The sequence below is a fragment of the Brassica napus genome, unplaced genomic scaffold, assembly GCF_020379485.1.
Source record: "Brassica napus cultivar Da-Ae unplaced genomic scaffold, Da-Ae ScsIHWf_2333;HRSCAF=3009, whole genome shotgun sequence".
In the NCBI taxonomy this organism is placed as follows: domain Eukaryota; kingdom Viridiplantae; phylum Streptophyta; class Magnoliopsida; order Brassicales; family Brassicaceae; genus Brassica; species Brassica napus.
The window spans coordinates 1-16145 of NW_026015705.1; the positions used below are offsets into that span (position 1 = coordinate 1).

Here is a 16145-nt window from a genome sequence, read left to right on the forward strand (position 1 = left end):
TCGCAATGCTCACCTGCGTGTATCCCGAGGCTGGTGAGCGCGACACTCCGTGGACCCAGAAATGGGCGGTTGTTTCTTCGGAATTAGAGTTCATTTCAAAACCGTGTAATATGGTTCCTGTTAGGAGTATCAAGAGCCGTGTTTACATGTGTAGTTGACCTGACAGTGCTGGGCCTTTTTTAACACCACGAAATTTTGCTAACCTCTCGACGAATCGAATCTGAAGACGATTTGCTGTTTTTAGATACCTAGGTCTAAAGTTGGAGCTGGAGGGAGTCTCGCTCCGTCCAATTCGCATTGCGCACCGCGCCCGCCCCCTTCATGTCCCGCCTCAACCCCGATGACTCCTTACCACGGATTTTATCAATACACGGAAAAGCCACCGCAGCAGCCTGGTGTTTACTCCGATCCATGGCACTCTCAATCGCGACCACCGCAGCCTGGTGGTTACTACGATCCGGTGTACTATCAATCGCAACCACCGCAGCCTGGTGGTTACTACGATCCGGTGTACTATCAATCGCAACCACCGCAGCCTGGTGGTGTTGCAGGCTGGGATTCAGACTACTCGGATGGCTTGACTGAGGTTTGGTTTTTGATCGGTTTGGACAGATCGGATACGGACGATCGGCTAGGCGGCTGCGATAGAGGATTAGACCGGCCGATTTGTACCTGAAACAAAGATGAACCTTTTTATAGTTTTATGGATTTTATATGGAGAACAGAAAGTAAACTATATGACAAATGATGAACTGAAGCAAATATGATTTTTATGGATTTTTATGATTCAAAACTAAATGATATGGAAATTGAAAACAAATCAAATAAGAAAGATAGAAAGATGGATGATGGGATCTTTGTTGCTGGACGTGTGTCTCTCTCAAAAAGGATCAGTGAATGGTTAGATGACTGAAGATGGAATCCGGCTTGCTTGATATGTATCTCTTCCAAGCTGGATCGATGGATGGAATGGATAGATGGATATGGATTGACTCTCTCAGTCAATGGACGAACAGATGGTCTTGAATCACACAAGGCTCTTTGGACGTGGCTTCTTTAGGACTTAGTGAGTCACACACAAAGAACTAGAGAAATAACAACAAAGAATACACAATCTAATCTATCAAAAGGGAAGTACATTTTGTACTTAATCCTTAGTTTTGCTCAATAATTACTTTTCTATGCCACTGATATTAAACACAGAGTTTTGACTTTTAATTAAATACATGATTTGCCTTATTAATAATCTTGAAAACTACTAAACCAATTCACCTTCCGTTGCCCACATATAGTTCTATACATTAATAAAACACAGTGTTTTGCCTTATTACTAAACCATACAATTAGAAACCGATACTAAACCAAACCATTAAAAATCATCAAATTAGATGAGTTGTTTCCTACATATGCTAAGAAAACCATTGATAAAACATTGTATTAAATTATGATAGTACCTTCTTCCTGTATTACATCGCATCTTCATCTTAATAACACCACCTGTTTTCTCAGTCTGGAAAATCAAAACACTTATATTAGATAGAACAAATCCATGTAATTGATTAAGAAAGCTTGAAAATTGTATTCTTTCGACCATAATATATATCATGTTTTATACAAATTTAAAAAAATTCAACATCAAAACAATAAGATAATATCCGTAGAAATTATTTTGTTTTAAATTAAAACTAATCATTTATTAATTTCCTAAAATAATGACCTTCCTAAATCTATTCCTATATTTTAGCAAATCTTTGTAACAATCATGATACCAAATCATTCACATAACTAGCACAAGATTTTTAGGTTTCTTTTCTTGCAAATCACGTTTAAAATCATATCATTTAACCGGACTAACCTGTTTAGTATTTTATGGGCTTGGTCCATTAAATATAATTAAAGCTTAATCCACATATATTGTGATGAAAATAAAGTTTTAACATTGTAATTAAGTTTTGGTCCATTTTACCAAATTAATTACCAAATAGTTATTTTTTTATTTGTCATGGTGTTAATATAATACATATGGTTTATATATCAACCCATCTATTTATAATTTACATAAGATGTTTTATTTTGAAAATTTTGAATTATAAATTTATATAAATATATATTACATTATAAATAGGATAATGTAGTTAAGTATTACTAATTGACAAATATCTTATATAATAAATTGTTTTGATTTGTCTAATATCCCATCACGATATAAACAATCAACAACAAATTTAGAAACAATTACTTTTTCATGTTGGGTTTAATCTTGGTAATAAAATGAACCGAGCTTTCTTTTGGGTTTACATCAATCTAAAAACTCAAAAAAATATGAAACAGTAACATCAATGTTTAACATCTATTAAGTTTGAACATATATCCGCGCGGACGCGCGGGTTCAAAATCTAGTTTTGTTTAAAAGAAAACGATTTCTTATTACTTTTAAAAAATCAAGGGTGCTTTACAATGAACTATGACCTGAGCTTATATAGGCTCGACACTGGGACTACTATAACGTTCCTATGACTCAAAAGGAAACAAAGTACACAAAAATTAAGTAGAAAAATCATAAGCTAGGCTCCTTGAAGATATCTAGCCGTTAGGCTTGATTTGAGCCTCTCCAAAAGGAAACTTGATTGAACCTTGTATCTAGACAGCTTCTGGATATGCCCATGATCTGGAAGCCTTCCTGAAATACTCCTTAGTCCACATATGAAAGAATATGGCCGTTGGTCTTCAAAGAGTTGTAGTGAAAACTCATTTACTCCTCCTAGTGTGAACATGGCCGAAAAAGGAAAGTTGGTGGCCATGAAGATTCGCCTGTTCCTCTGCATACTGGTCCATCTAAAATCTTGTGGAATGTCTTATGGAATCCTTGGATCGTGTAGGGTATGTCCTGGTTGCTTGATCTCGATTTGAAATGGTTGGACCAACTGATTATGCAATCTTTCCATAATCGGCTCCTTATAACCGGTTTTGGGAAAATGGTTATATCTTCAACTTCACTAGGTCTTTTCTCCTGATTGTTGGCTTGTTGGATCCAAAAAAGATCCCTCTTGAGATCCATAATTGATTTTGGTCCGGGCCGCTTTTTGTTTTGGCTGATTTTTCTCTTCTAAGGGCCGATACTCGCAAACGGATGGGCTGGGAAACCTCCAACTTGTAAAATTCATACCTTCTTCCTCCGTGAAGCTTTTCTTGTAATTCCAAGCTTCAGTGATGAATGGTTGAGCTGGCCTTCTGTGAAAATTGTTTTCATGCCAAAATTACTTCTGGTGGTTGTGATACACTTTTTTTAATGAACCTTGGTCGCAGTTAGCCCTAGTGAGGTAGTTGTGGCAGTTGTTGCTTATCTGGCTGAGCTTCGGTTCAGGTATGGTTTCTGTGCCCACAACAGGTGGTTACTACGATCCGGCGTACTATCAATCGCAACCACCGCAGCCTGGTGGTTACTACGATCCGGTGTACTATCAATCGCAACCACCGCAACCTGGTGGTTACTACGATCCGGTGTACTATCAATCGCAACCACTGCAGCCTGTTGGTTACTCCGATACGTTGTACTATCAATCGCAACCACCGCTCTGGGGACCACATCCTGCTAATCCTTCTTACCAGATTTACTCTCAAGAGCAGCGTTTTCATATATATCACTCTATCATAGTGTTTCCAAATATATAAACGCTGTCTAAAACTAACAAGTATGTCAACCATAGCACAATCGGAAAAAATGCTATGTTGCCGTGCTATTAAAACCCAAATTTCTTGTAGTGTAATAGTGGTTAATTTTGGCTTTTTGGGTTATTGAGTACAATTTTTGTTCAATTTATGATGAACAATCAAACATAATAAACTAAAATAAGAACTAAAATGAGAAGCACAATGTATTACCTTGCGACAAATGCAAGATACACGCCGTGAGTCTAGTCGTTGGAGGAAACCAATCGAAAGGGGAAATGAAGATATTCTAGAATTTGCAATGGGGATAACACTAATTACTCAAAATCAAATTGTATGTTGTTTTTATGCGTAAATACCTCCCACCACTTTTCTCTCAAAATCAAGAACATCATGTTTATTCTCAAGACAAAATTTAACTGAAAAAATGATTTATATGTTCAACTCAAAATCAAATTATGTTGTCTTCTGTCTTCAAGACAAGAAATGATCGAGTGAAGCAGAAGGGCATGAAGTCAGCTGATTTCGATGTGAAAAAGGACTCGAAGGGGAGACACCAACCTTCTTGTTTGCCTTTGTCTTGCTTCAGAAAGTCAAGTTCGAGAAATCGCTCTGATGAATCTTCTGTGAGATCCAGAAGAAAACGCTATTATTCTCCATCTAGTGATGAATCTTTTGAAGATTCAAGAAGGTGGCAATAGAGTATTTTGCTTTGAGTTTTGTTCTTCTGCACTTCGTTTGTCTAATGCTAACGATCTAGTTTGGCCTTTCAGGAAAATGAAATAGCTTGTTAAATAATGGAGTTTGGGAATTGTGACTTGACTTGTTGATCAATGGAGTTTGGGAATTGTGAGAACATTTGTAAATAAAGATAAAACTTGAAAATGAAATAGCTTGTAAAAGCTTTATTAAGTGCAAGAAAGTAAGGAGAAGGAAAGCTTTAGTGATTCCGGTGCAGACGTTGTACAGCCGTGGGTGGGATCTATACGCTTGGGCGTTTCAGGTGAAGAAGAGGATTCAGCTTGTGGTCCACTCATTGATGGTGTTGCCATGAGAGCTCTTTACCCTCCCCTCCCCGACCAAACAGTACGTAATTACTCTGTTTATTCTTTTTTTTACAGTTCTTGAATATGGGTTTGTAATCATGGTTCTAAAAATTGATATAGGCACACAGAAAAAAAAACAATTTTCTTAAAATCATATTAGTGTAAATATTTTAAATTAAACAATAATATTATTATAAGTATAAATCTTCAAATTTGTATTTTTTTATTTAGTTTTAATAATTCATCAAAAATAATTTTATAATTAAAACCATAAGTAAGTATAAAACATATATAAAATTAATCAATAATTCGTTAATTTTTTTTTGATCAAAACAATAATTCGTTAATTATGTTAAATTAATAATTAGTTAATTAATCTATGGATTTGGCTAATCCGTTTACTAGCTAGTCTTCTACAAACTGCCTAGTCCTCTACAAACTGCCTAGTTATTAAGCTATTCTGTGAATTTGGTTGTAATCATTACAACTTCTATATTTTTATTTGAACAGAGAACATTTTGAAAAACGGAGGATTTGAAGAAGGTCCACTAGTACTACCAGGCTCGACCACGAGAGTATTGATCCCACCGTTTATAGAAGACGATCACTCTCCTTTACCCGGTTGGATGGTGGAGTCTCTCAAAGCCGTCAAGTACGTAGACACAGAACACTTCTCAATCCCGCAAGGTCGCCGAGCCATTGAGCTAGTGGTGGGCAAAGAGAGCGCCATCGCTCAAGTGGCTAGGACCATCATTGGGAAGACTTACGTCCTTTCGTTTGCCGTTGGAGACGCCAACAACGCTTGCAAAGGATCAATGGTGGTTGAGGCTTTTGCGGGAAGAGATACGCTTAAGGTACCTTACGAGTCTCGTGGCACTGGAGGGTTTAAAAGAGCTTCTATCAGGTTCGTGGCGGTTTCGACAAGAACTAAAGTTATGTTTTACAGCACTTTCTATGCCATGAGGAGCGATGATTTCTCCTCTTTGTGTGGACCTGTGATTGACGATGTCAAGCTTTTAAGCGTTCGTAAGCGGTAGATGAATGGAATCTTACTACAAGAAATGAAACTATGTGGGTTCTACTTTTTGATATATAGTCTTTTGGTGTGTTCTTGATTTTATTCAAAAAAGAGATGTAAAAGGTGACCATTTATTTAGGGTTATATTGTATTTTCTTGTGTGAGAAGGCACATGAAGGTTGCCATTTATAGAGAGTTGTCTACAAACTTACAAGAATAAAAGTCAGCAACATCAAGTTGATTGTGTTTACTCTTAGTCTAAGTCTTGAACTGTTAGATGATTTCTCAAAATACACCATTAAGAGATACTTATCTCAATAGTAAACAAAAATAAGTTTAGCATGCAAGTAGGTAGGGATGTTAACAATGGGTTTTTACCCATAGGGTACCCTAAACCCGGTTGGAATTTAAAAACCAAAACCCGTATATTCAGTTTTCAAAATTCGCGGGTTTATTTTGGGCGGGTCTTGATTTATAAATTACCCGTTCGGGTTTTACCCTATCGGGTTTCGGGTACCCTATGGTTTTTTAAAAAAAAAATATAATTGAAAGGACGACTTTTACCCTAATTTTTAAGGATTTAAATGATTGAAATCAAAAATTAGATGTATAAATCAAAACATACAATGCCCACTATTAAATTTTGCACTCTCTATAACTTATTTATTTACTTACATTATGGATATAGTATAAATTTGCAAATTGAAAATTATGAATGATGAAAATTTTATTTGTTACTTTATACAGAAAATAAATTTGATAATTGAAAATTAATCAAATTTAATACAAAACATGATTAAAATTAAATATTCAATACATATAATTTAAGTTAAAACTATAAAACTTTAACTAAAAACCACAAAACTCAAAAAAGGGTTTTTTCGGGTACCCTTGGGTAACCCTAAAGTTCTAGGGTTTTTCGCGGGTTACCCTAATAGTACCGGGTTTTTTTCGGGTTTTATAGTTTAGGGTATTTTCTGGGCGGGTTTAGTTTGGGTTCGGGCCGGGCCGGGTTTTTTTGCCCATGACAACATCCCTACAAGTAGGTTATTAACCCAACATAAAGGGTAGCATTTTACGAGAAACTTGCCACTACGCTATAAACTCATAGGAAGGAGATTGGAGAAGACACAAATCTCTTTATTCGTTGGGGAAATGCAATCTGACAGCCGTAACCACGCCTCCTGAGCGCTCAAGCTCACAAACAACAGCGTCTCCTTGCTTCAGCTTGTACTTTCGACATATAGCAGCCCAGCCATTGAAACAAGCACACCCTCCGTAGATCTTAGTGTTTGCCTCGATTTTTTCGTTGGGAAGAATGTAAAACATGGGGGAATTGTGTGGACCAAACTGCAAGCCATACCTCTCAGTCACCAGATGGCTCACATACTAGACAAGAAAAAGACGAAGTCTTAGCTTAAAAAGGCAACAAAACAAAAACTCAAAACTTTATGACTAGATCACATTTGATAAAGCTGAGCGTTATTAATTACCAGAACATCGATCTTTTTACCCAGCTTCTTCACATAGAAAGGGTTACTCGGATTTGAGAGGTACTGCTCAGGATTGTTGACAAGAGCATCGGCCTGTCTCGCTCCACTTGCTGAAAACAAAAAGAACCAAACTTAGAAAGGAATAGTTTTGACTCTGACAAGCATGAATATGATGATACGTTCTGCATGAATAGTCTTACTAGATGCAGGGGCAGGGGCAGGGGTTTCTGGTGGAGAAGTCTGGGGCAACGGGGTAACCACTTCAGCTTGGGATCAGTTTGGAGAGGTGCTGAAGTGATCTCTTTCAAGTGGTACGAATCTTGTTTGTAGATTTGCACTTCAATGAACATAGTGTCTACGTGTATGAAGAGCAAGACATCGTTTGGTCCTAAAAAGTTATCACTCACAAACTCATCCCAGTCTTCTTCTTCCATAAACAGACCGTTCTTGTCTCTCTGGAGCCAGAGCTGCCAGGAATTTCCCCAACGAACACTGAACACCACTCTGTTCAAAAGCTACGGGTGCGCTTCTCACGAACTCTTCCGGGATAATCCTCTTCATAATATAAAACCAGGAATCAGAAGAGTTGACAACAAACAAACATAGAATACTGACAATATAAAAAGGAAACACTGAGACTGAGACACGAGCTTAGAGGCTAGCTTTGTAAGGTTAAAGCAATGCATACAAAAAGGTACGAGAAGGACTTAATCCAACACTAGCAGAAAGGGAATGAACTTGTAACGTACATGTAGCCAACCAATAACAAACAAAAAAGAGAGGACAATAATAAAGCATTAAAAAAAAAGCAGGAGGTGTGGTGCCATTATACTAGTCTCCTTGGGGAGAGATATCAAACTCTCGTCAAAGTTTCTTGAAAGGTAGAAAGATCTGAGCTTTCTCGAACAATAATAAAAAGTAAAGTAAACTGACAACAAAATGGGGTAAAACAAACATGGAAGGATGATTACGTCTTACTCTTCTAGCAACAACATTGAAAGCAAAGCAAAGCAACACAACAGAGGATAATGTTTAAAAGCTAAACTGACTTCAATGGAAAAGAGAGCTACCATGGATTTAGAACTCCAAGTTTCTCCCGTAGACAAAGACTTGCAGAAGCGAGGCTTGCTCACATTATCCTGAAGCAAATTATAAACACTCTTGCCCGACATTTCTTGGTTTTTTTTCCCGAACTGTCCTGTAATTAGAGCTTGTAAGTAATGATGAAGATGACTTGCAATCATGCGTAAAATATAATCAAAGCCACAGTAAAGTGATTAAAAAATATAAACATTTTAAAAAAAAATGTGTACGGACAATCGGGGAAGACCTCCCTAGGTTGGTGGAATTGGGGAATTTACAGCTTTTTTTTTTATTTTCAGATGAAACAAAGAAAGAAATGCGTAAAACGCAAGTAATAATTAGCTTAAAAAGCAAATGTAGCCGGAGTGTGAAAATGCACGTACCGTCACAGCAGAAGAATCGTTTCCCTTCGCTGCGGCTTGCTTTGCTAATTCTCTCTAGTGTCCCGTTTCAAGTCTCTCTCTCTCTCTCTCTCTCTCTCTGCCCTGAGAGGATAGAGAAACGCATCAATAAACATGCCAATTTGTACTCTCCCTTTTGTAAAGAGTTTTGACTAGTACGGTAAAAGTTACTGGGCCGGAAAAGGCCCTCTATATAAGTGGGCCATAATAAGTTAGAATCGATAAATTGAAGAAAAAAACAGGAATAACTGTCAACAAAACTTGGCTCATTTGTCAATTGTCACTGTCTATATAGAAGAAATACATCAGAGAACGCTGAGGTAACTCAGAAACAAAATTATAATGTTGTAAGTAATACAAAACAGATGCATGGTTATGCCATTGCCATGTCGCAAAAAAACAGACCATCATTGGTCGAGAGTCACTTGCTGCTCTTTTTATTCCACAGTCAAGACGGGAGAAGAACTGAATAGATACCGAAGAAGAGGAGCCACGACTGCTACACTTAAACTGTTTCCAAGCATTGCATATCTGCACAATAAAAGAGGCGTTCATGAGTATCAACAGTGTAAGTATTATTCTTGTGGCTTTTTAACATTTCCACAAACACCAAGTAGTAAGATATGTAAGGGTATTATCAGATTAAATTCTATGCGAGGATCAAAACGGTGCCTCTGTTACACTCAGATGCATATAATCTATAATACAGACAGAAGCGTTTTCTGTTTAAAATGAGGTTTACCTCTGGCGAAGGCTTATCTGCTTTGGGAACTCAAAGTCTTCAGGGAATGAGTGAAAATTAGCTACCTAATCAGAATAGAAACCAAACATCATCTTCCACTGAAATAAAGCACATCTTCACTCTTTTCAGTAGTGAGGCATTGGTAATAACAAATGAAAAGGACTTGTGGCTAACCTCTCTCGGGGTGAAGTATCTAAGCCGCTGCTCTTTCAAACAAGATTCCTTCCCCTTGACTTTTGGCTGCGTGTTCATAGATTATTCATGATAAGCATTTTCTTTGCACTAGCAGATAGAGGGAACAAATCTTGTAAAACTCAATGGAAGAACATACCTGGACAGTTGCCAAGAGGGAACCAGTGCCCTTCACGTATCGGTAATAACTCTTTGTGAAACAACAGCATCTCTTCGAATCAATCAGGGTAAACAATGTCTACAAGCAGCTCAGGAAATATAAAACAGATAGTTGATCGGTTTCACATGAGCAGAACAAGTGGTGCCATAGAAAAAGAAGGAAGATGAAATCATAAAAGGATACCCATTGCGTTTCCCCATCTCTCTATCAAACTTAATGGTACTAGATATTGATGTACAGATTCTGAGACAGGATCGTCTTTTTCCTGTCCATCACAGTCTCTGGATCCATTCTCAGACTCATCAAAACTACTTGGCTCGCCGTTTACTTGTACTACTGTTAAGTCAAGAAACTTCTCTACTGGTTCGCAAGACTGAAGTAAGTTTTCAGATCCCTCTTCTGCTTGACATTTATCAAACTCCACCTGATCATCACGCCCATATAACGGGCCTGGAGACCAGAGTAGCTTGTTGTTATTGTGCGGGGACTGAAATGACAGAGGCTTTCTTTTGGCCTACAAACAGTAACGAGAATGGAATGATTTCAAAGTTCATAAGATGCTTTAACCAAAAACAAAACGAGAATCATAGATAACTAAGGAGAAAAAGATCACAATACAGGAGAAAACTCAAACAGCAGAAGCATGTACATACATTATACATGCAAAGCAAAGTGACACAGAGATGCATCAAATGGCTTTACATAATTGAAAAAGGTAAAGAGAAAGTACCAGACAAAAGTAACGAGGTCTTGAATAAGGAACACCAAACTGCAACGGACTCAAAATGAACTCTTGTGTGACATAATCTGATTTTGTCAACGTATCAATCATTTCCATATGGGTATCCGAAGTCTGCACCAACAAACACCACACAATAACTTAAAAAAGATATCGAAAATTCGAAGAAAATGATTGAGAATATAAGTACATATGACTAAACACAAACCTCAAATCCAACAACATTCTCTACAAACAACATTCTAGGGGGCGTAGATGTATGCGGTATAAGCTCGAGAATCTTAAGGAACGAAGAAGCCCGAGCATCACCAGAGTGTTTCTGAAGGCCTAACCACAAAACTGTTAGCTACAAAAAAAAAAAAAAGCGAGTCAAGTGATAATAGTAAAAGGGATAGTTACCACCTGTCTAGTATAAGGCTGACAAGGAGGAGAAAGAAGCCAAGCATCAGCACTATACCTATCTAAATCACCAGCAGTGAGGCTCTGAATATTCCCCTATGAACAAATTAAAACAGAATTTGAGGATCATACAAACGGAACTAAGTCAATGCAACTAGCATCAAAGTACAAAGTTGCAAGCTTGCAATTGAGTCCACAGCTTCAGATGATTCAAAGCAATTGCAAAGTTTCTCTCTTTAGAAGAAGAACCTGATGGGGACGGTGACCGAAGTTATGCTGGTAAACATCATTAGCAACATCATTGATCTCAAACGCTTCTACTACTTGTGCCACGACGCCCGACGCCATTAAAGAGTATCTCTGAAAAACAAACAGGGATTATTAGTATCAGCGTAGAGTAGAGGTAAAGAGGAGAGTGTTTACCATTCCACCGATTCCACTGTAGAACTCGAGAACTCGCCATGGCTTCTCTTCGACTCTCTCCGCCATGGATGATTTGTCTTCTTCTTCTTGCGCCCTAACCAGTTAATTGGGAATTGTATTTCTTTCGCTATTCTTGGGTTTATGGTTCGGTTTACTACTACAACCATACCACCCTTGTTCGGTTTTTTTTTTTTCTTTTATTGAAAATTTAAAACCAAATATTTAAAAAACCTTACGTACATAAAAGGGGTTTATAAATTTTATAACCAAATATTTATATACTCTGCTTAAACTAAATAAGTTTGTGTTAAGTTTTTGTAACCAAAAATTTTAACTAAATTTTGTAACCAAAGTTAAATTGATGAACATGTCGTAAACTTTATTAGTTCTATCAATTTGCACAGGTTTCAAACGGAAACAACCAGACCCCTTGGACGAGAAGACATACTCTTACCTCGAAGATACGGACGGTGGCGCTTCACCGACAGTTCATGGCGGGACAAGGATGATACAATATTTTGAAAGATTTTGATAGTTTTAATTAAGGAGGTAAGAAATTCGCGTGCGAGTTTTTCGCTTTTTTATTCAGAGATAGAAGTCTTCGTCTGGACAATAAAAAGCATGAAAAGATTAAGACAGCTACGTGTCATTGTTGCAATAGATTGTTTTTGATTGGTGAAAACAGTTTCAGGATAAGAAGAAAAATGATATATTTTTGCAACATATTTAAAAGACGCATATATTCTACGATAGAGCTTTAGTCATACGGAATTTATATGTTTCCAAAACACAAACAAAATAGTGGTTGGTCTTGCATGTAGTGGTAGAAATCAAACGTTTGTCGTCGTTCATATATAAATACAAAACTATCAGTTTGGTTTGCAAAGTTTTAACTGTGTAAATTGATTACAAAAAATATGTATATATGTATATTGTATCATCAGTGCAAAGGTTCGCATGTATTTCAAGTGGAATTTTTATATAAAATGGAACATGTTTTTTTTTAAAGGAACATGTTTCTATTCAGAAAAGCTATTTGGTCAAATATGAGTTTTTTTTACAGCGATCAAATATATGAGTTTTAAATAATTAGTTAAACATGCCTTTGGTCTTTGATTGTCCAAGTTATTCTGTTTTCTCCTACGATTTTTAGTGTCTTGCCTTTTTTTTGTTAGTGTGATTTAATCTCTTAGTTTAAAAGCATCTCCATTAGGTGTTTAACTAGAAAGAAGAGAGAATAAAAAACGATGCTAAAAGAATCATATTAAAATAAATTCATGAAGACAGATTCTTAGTGATTAAATTTGTTTTAAATTAAAGTTACAGTATACAAATGAAATAAAATACTAATATGATACTCAAATGAATAATTAACTCCATCACTGGAAATGTTCTAGGTATCTTTGCGCGAGATTGATCATATTACTCGTAAAATTGTAGCTTGGCAAATAAAATAGGTGGGATAAATATACATTCAGATGATGATTATGCTATATAGATAAGTGATGCATGGAAGCATTTCCCAAAGAGAATCGAATAGATTCTCTCTCTTTTCTTTTGTGTTCGTCAGTCTTTTCTTTACCATTCCCCGAGACAATGTGGTGGGTTTACTAATTATTAAGTGTGATTCTTATATATTCTCCTTCTTCCCGTTTTCCTTTTTCTTCCACATATATTATATGGTACTTTATCACCCGCTATTTTACACAGTTTCAAGTTAGCTTTTACGTGGAGTTATGGATAAGGCCCTTGGTCTCGTATACAAAACAATCGTAAAAGTATGTTGTAGCTAAAATTAACTAGTTTAGTGATACGTAGACTTTAAAAATATATATTTGAAGCAATTTCACGATATTAAACATTAAATATGTGTGATTAAGTGAATATAAAATCATATTTTAGGCTTCATTTATATTTCAGAAAAGAGTTTATTCGTATATTACACATCTTTTTAAGATTATTATGAACATTTCCATAAGTTTGAGATATCTTTAGATTAATCAAAAATTGATATATCTAAATCCATGTGCTAATTTCCATATATAAGCACTTTTAAATTAGCTTACAAAAGACTTTTAAAGCGAATTAGTTGTCGGTAACATACTTAAGAAAAATAACTTCATCATCGTTATTTTAATTCAAGTACATAAAAACTATATAATATATTGCGAGTAAGTATTTTTGGGGCATATCTCAAATCTGAAAACGGTTTACGTATATACTTTGGGGATATTTAATTTATTAGATTTTACTTGTCTTTGTAACAGCAAATTCATTTGTATTGTAGCAAACCCAATTTAAAAACTAAAGAAACGACAAATAGTTTCCATATTTCTTAATATCCATATAATTTTATTTGAGAATTTATATTAAAAGTTATTAATCATTCATGGCATTCCACATGTACCTTGCTGTGGTTTTTTGTCTTATTATCTTACAACTGAGGCACCTTTACTTTAGCCAGACATATTTACCTTTCAATAACAAGATTCTTTATATTTGAAGGATGGAGAGTTAAATTTTATCATACACAGATGAAAAGGTGAAATGACTGTAAATAAAAAGCAGCGATTGCAGTGTACCACAAGCGACAATATGTAAAATTTGTAACCTGCAGGTATAAATGAAAAGGAATTAACAAAGTATATGAAATTATGTTTTAGTAGACAAATTCAAAGGACACAAAGATGGTCAAGAATATTTAAACCTCGGAGACTATACCTTTACCATTCAACTATTCTTGTTTTCTTTAATCCAAGCTTTTGATGTTTTCCTTGGGTTTTATTTGAGAATCACGAACAAGATCTATCTATGCACGACAAAGTCGGTACTACAATGTTGGAAGAAACATTAAACTTAAAAGACTAAAATTAAAGAAGGGAGAAGTAAATATTTCATTAATGTTTGATTTCCCTTCTTTAATTTTCGTGGTTAAGGGAACCGATACGTTCCTTGAAACTGTTGCCATGCAACTTTTGCTTTAGCTACCTCTGATTTTTCTTCTGACTGTATCCTTTTTGCTCCTGACACGCACGAGAACATATTATGCACCCATGTACCTAAGTTGAATTGGTGAATTTTCAAGGGAATAGGCTACAAAACTATAGTGATTTACATGCAAACAAACATCTGTCCAACAATGTGAATATTGAATTTGGCAATATGTATTTAGCTTTTGTGAAGCAGAAGCATAACGAAAACGGCTGGTATTGGAAGCTTTAACCTTGCTGTTTTAATATATTTCCTTTGTTTAAACTAGTGGGGTCTAAAATGATAGAAAAATATAAAGCCCTCAATATGTATAGATTATTTTTGTTTCTTTTGGGAAAACGTAGTTTACGTTAAAGGAAATGCATTAAAGCTGAAACAAAAATAAGAAAGTAAAAACCAATTGAAACCTAAATTTTTACTTCAAAAAATGTTCCCGGTTGTTGAAGGAAGAGCCTTGTGCTTTGTCGATATATATATACGAGGGAGTCCAACATCACATTTGTATCCTCTAACAGATCTCATCTACTCACTTCTACTTTCTTTAATTGTTTATAACTAACATTCCCAGGTAATCATATCAAATACTATATAAAGTTACACTTGTATTTTATGCTTCTAATTTTCTGTAATTATATTTTCTCTATGGGGCCATAGAAGAAGATGAATAGGCCAGGAGACTGGAACTGCCGATTGTGTAGCCACCTCAAACTTCCAGAGAAGGGATTCCTGTCAACGCTGCAGAGAGCCAAGGACGAGCGGCATTACCGACTTAGTGAGTAATTTCACAAGCCGTCCAATCAGTAGCTCTTTTGCTTTCAACACCGGGCCTGACGTGAGACCAGGTGATTGGTACTGCAACCTTGGAAATTGCGGGACGCACAATTTTGCAAGCAGGTCCAACTGTTTCACGTGTGGTGCCGCAAAAGATGAGTCGTCACGCTCGGCTGCTGCTGCAGCCACCGGGTTTATAGACATGAGTGATGGTCCGAGACGCGGCCTTTTTGGTTTTGGTAGCAGCAGTGCTGGTGGAGGCGGCATGGGCCGTTCTTCTTGGAAATCTGGAGATTGGATTTGCTCGAGGTATTTTTTTTGTTCAGTGTGCAAAGTGCATGAAAATATATATTTGGCACGTAATATCCTTAACTCATGCATGCGCGCGGGCTTGCGTAAGCTAAAATGACCGTTTTAGATATGTTAGTATATACATTCATGTTTAAAATTTATATATATATAAAAGTTGTAGATAGTGATTGGTTATGTAGAAACCGATTAGTGTTGTATTATTGTATCTAGGCCAGGCTGCAATGAACACAACTTCGCAAGCAGGTCAGAGTGTTTCAGGTGCAACGCCCAAAGGAACCGGCCACCAATTCACCCTACTAGTCCTAACTTTCTTCGTCATCTTCAAGAAAATGGTTTGTTACTAGACTTTCTTTAGTAAATTTCATTTCAACAATAAATTTAATTTCTAATCACAAGCCACACATCTTATGTCCTCAAAATTTATATGCTAGTGTCCTATATATATACCAACCCGAAAATATGCAAAATAAAAGATCGATGGTTTCGTGCCTTATATATATATATCCATATAGTAATTTACGTGCAAAAGGGTACGGTTGTTTTAATTTAATATAATCCTTGAGACCTAATGAGTGAAAAGGTATTTTGACATATCCTTTGTTTTTATTTGGATGCAGGTTACGTTAGAAGAGATAAAACTAGTGAAGAACCGAAGCAAGAAAACGGCCCTTTATGTCGTGATTTGTTTTTATTTTTAATGTTGATT

General features: G+C 36.1%; 1 protein-coding gene and 3 pseudogenes across 1 annotated transcript; 2 read left to right on the top strand and 2 right to left on the bottom strand.

Moving 5' to 3' along the window:
* Positions 1-5103: 5103 nt before the first annotated feature.
* Positions 5104-5800, top strand: LOC125575274. The gene has a single exon (XM_048773268.1). It carries the CDS (start codon positions 5342-5344, stop codon positions 5750-5752), a length of 411 nt encoding a protein of 136 aa, XP_048629225.1. The 5' UTR covers positions 5104-5341; the 3' UTR covers positions 5753-5800.
* Positions 5801-6320: 520 nt separating this feature from the next.
* On the bottom strand, positions 6321-8799 carry LOC125600634 (annotated as a pseudogene).
* Positions 8800-8955: 156 nt separating this feature from the next.
* On the bottom strand, positions 8956-12048 carry LOC125600633 (annotated as a pseudogene).
* Positions 12049-14872: 2824 nt separating this feature from the next.
* LOC125600635 lies at positions 14873-16145 on the top strand (annotated as a pseudogene).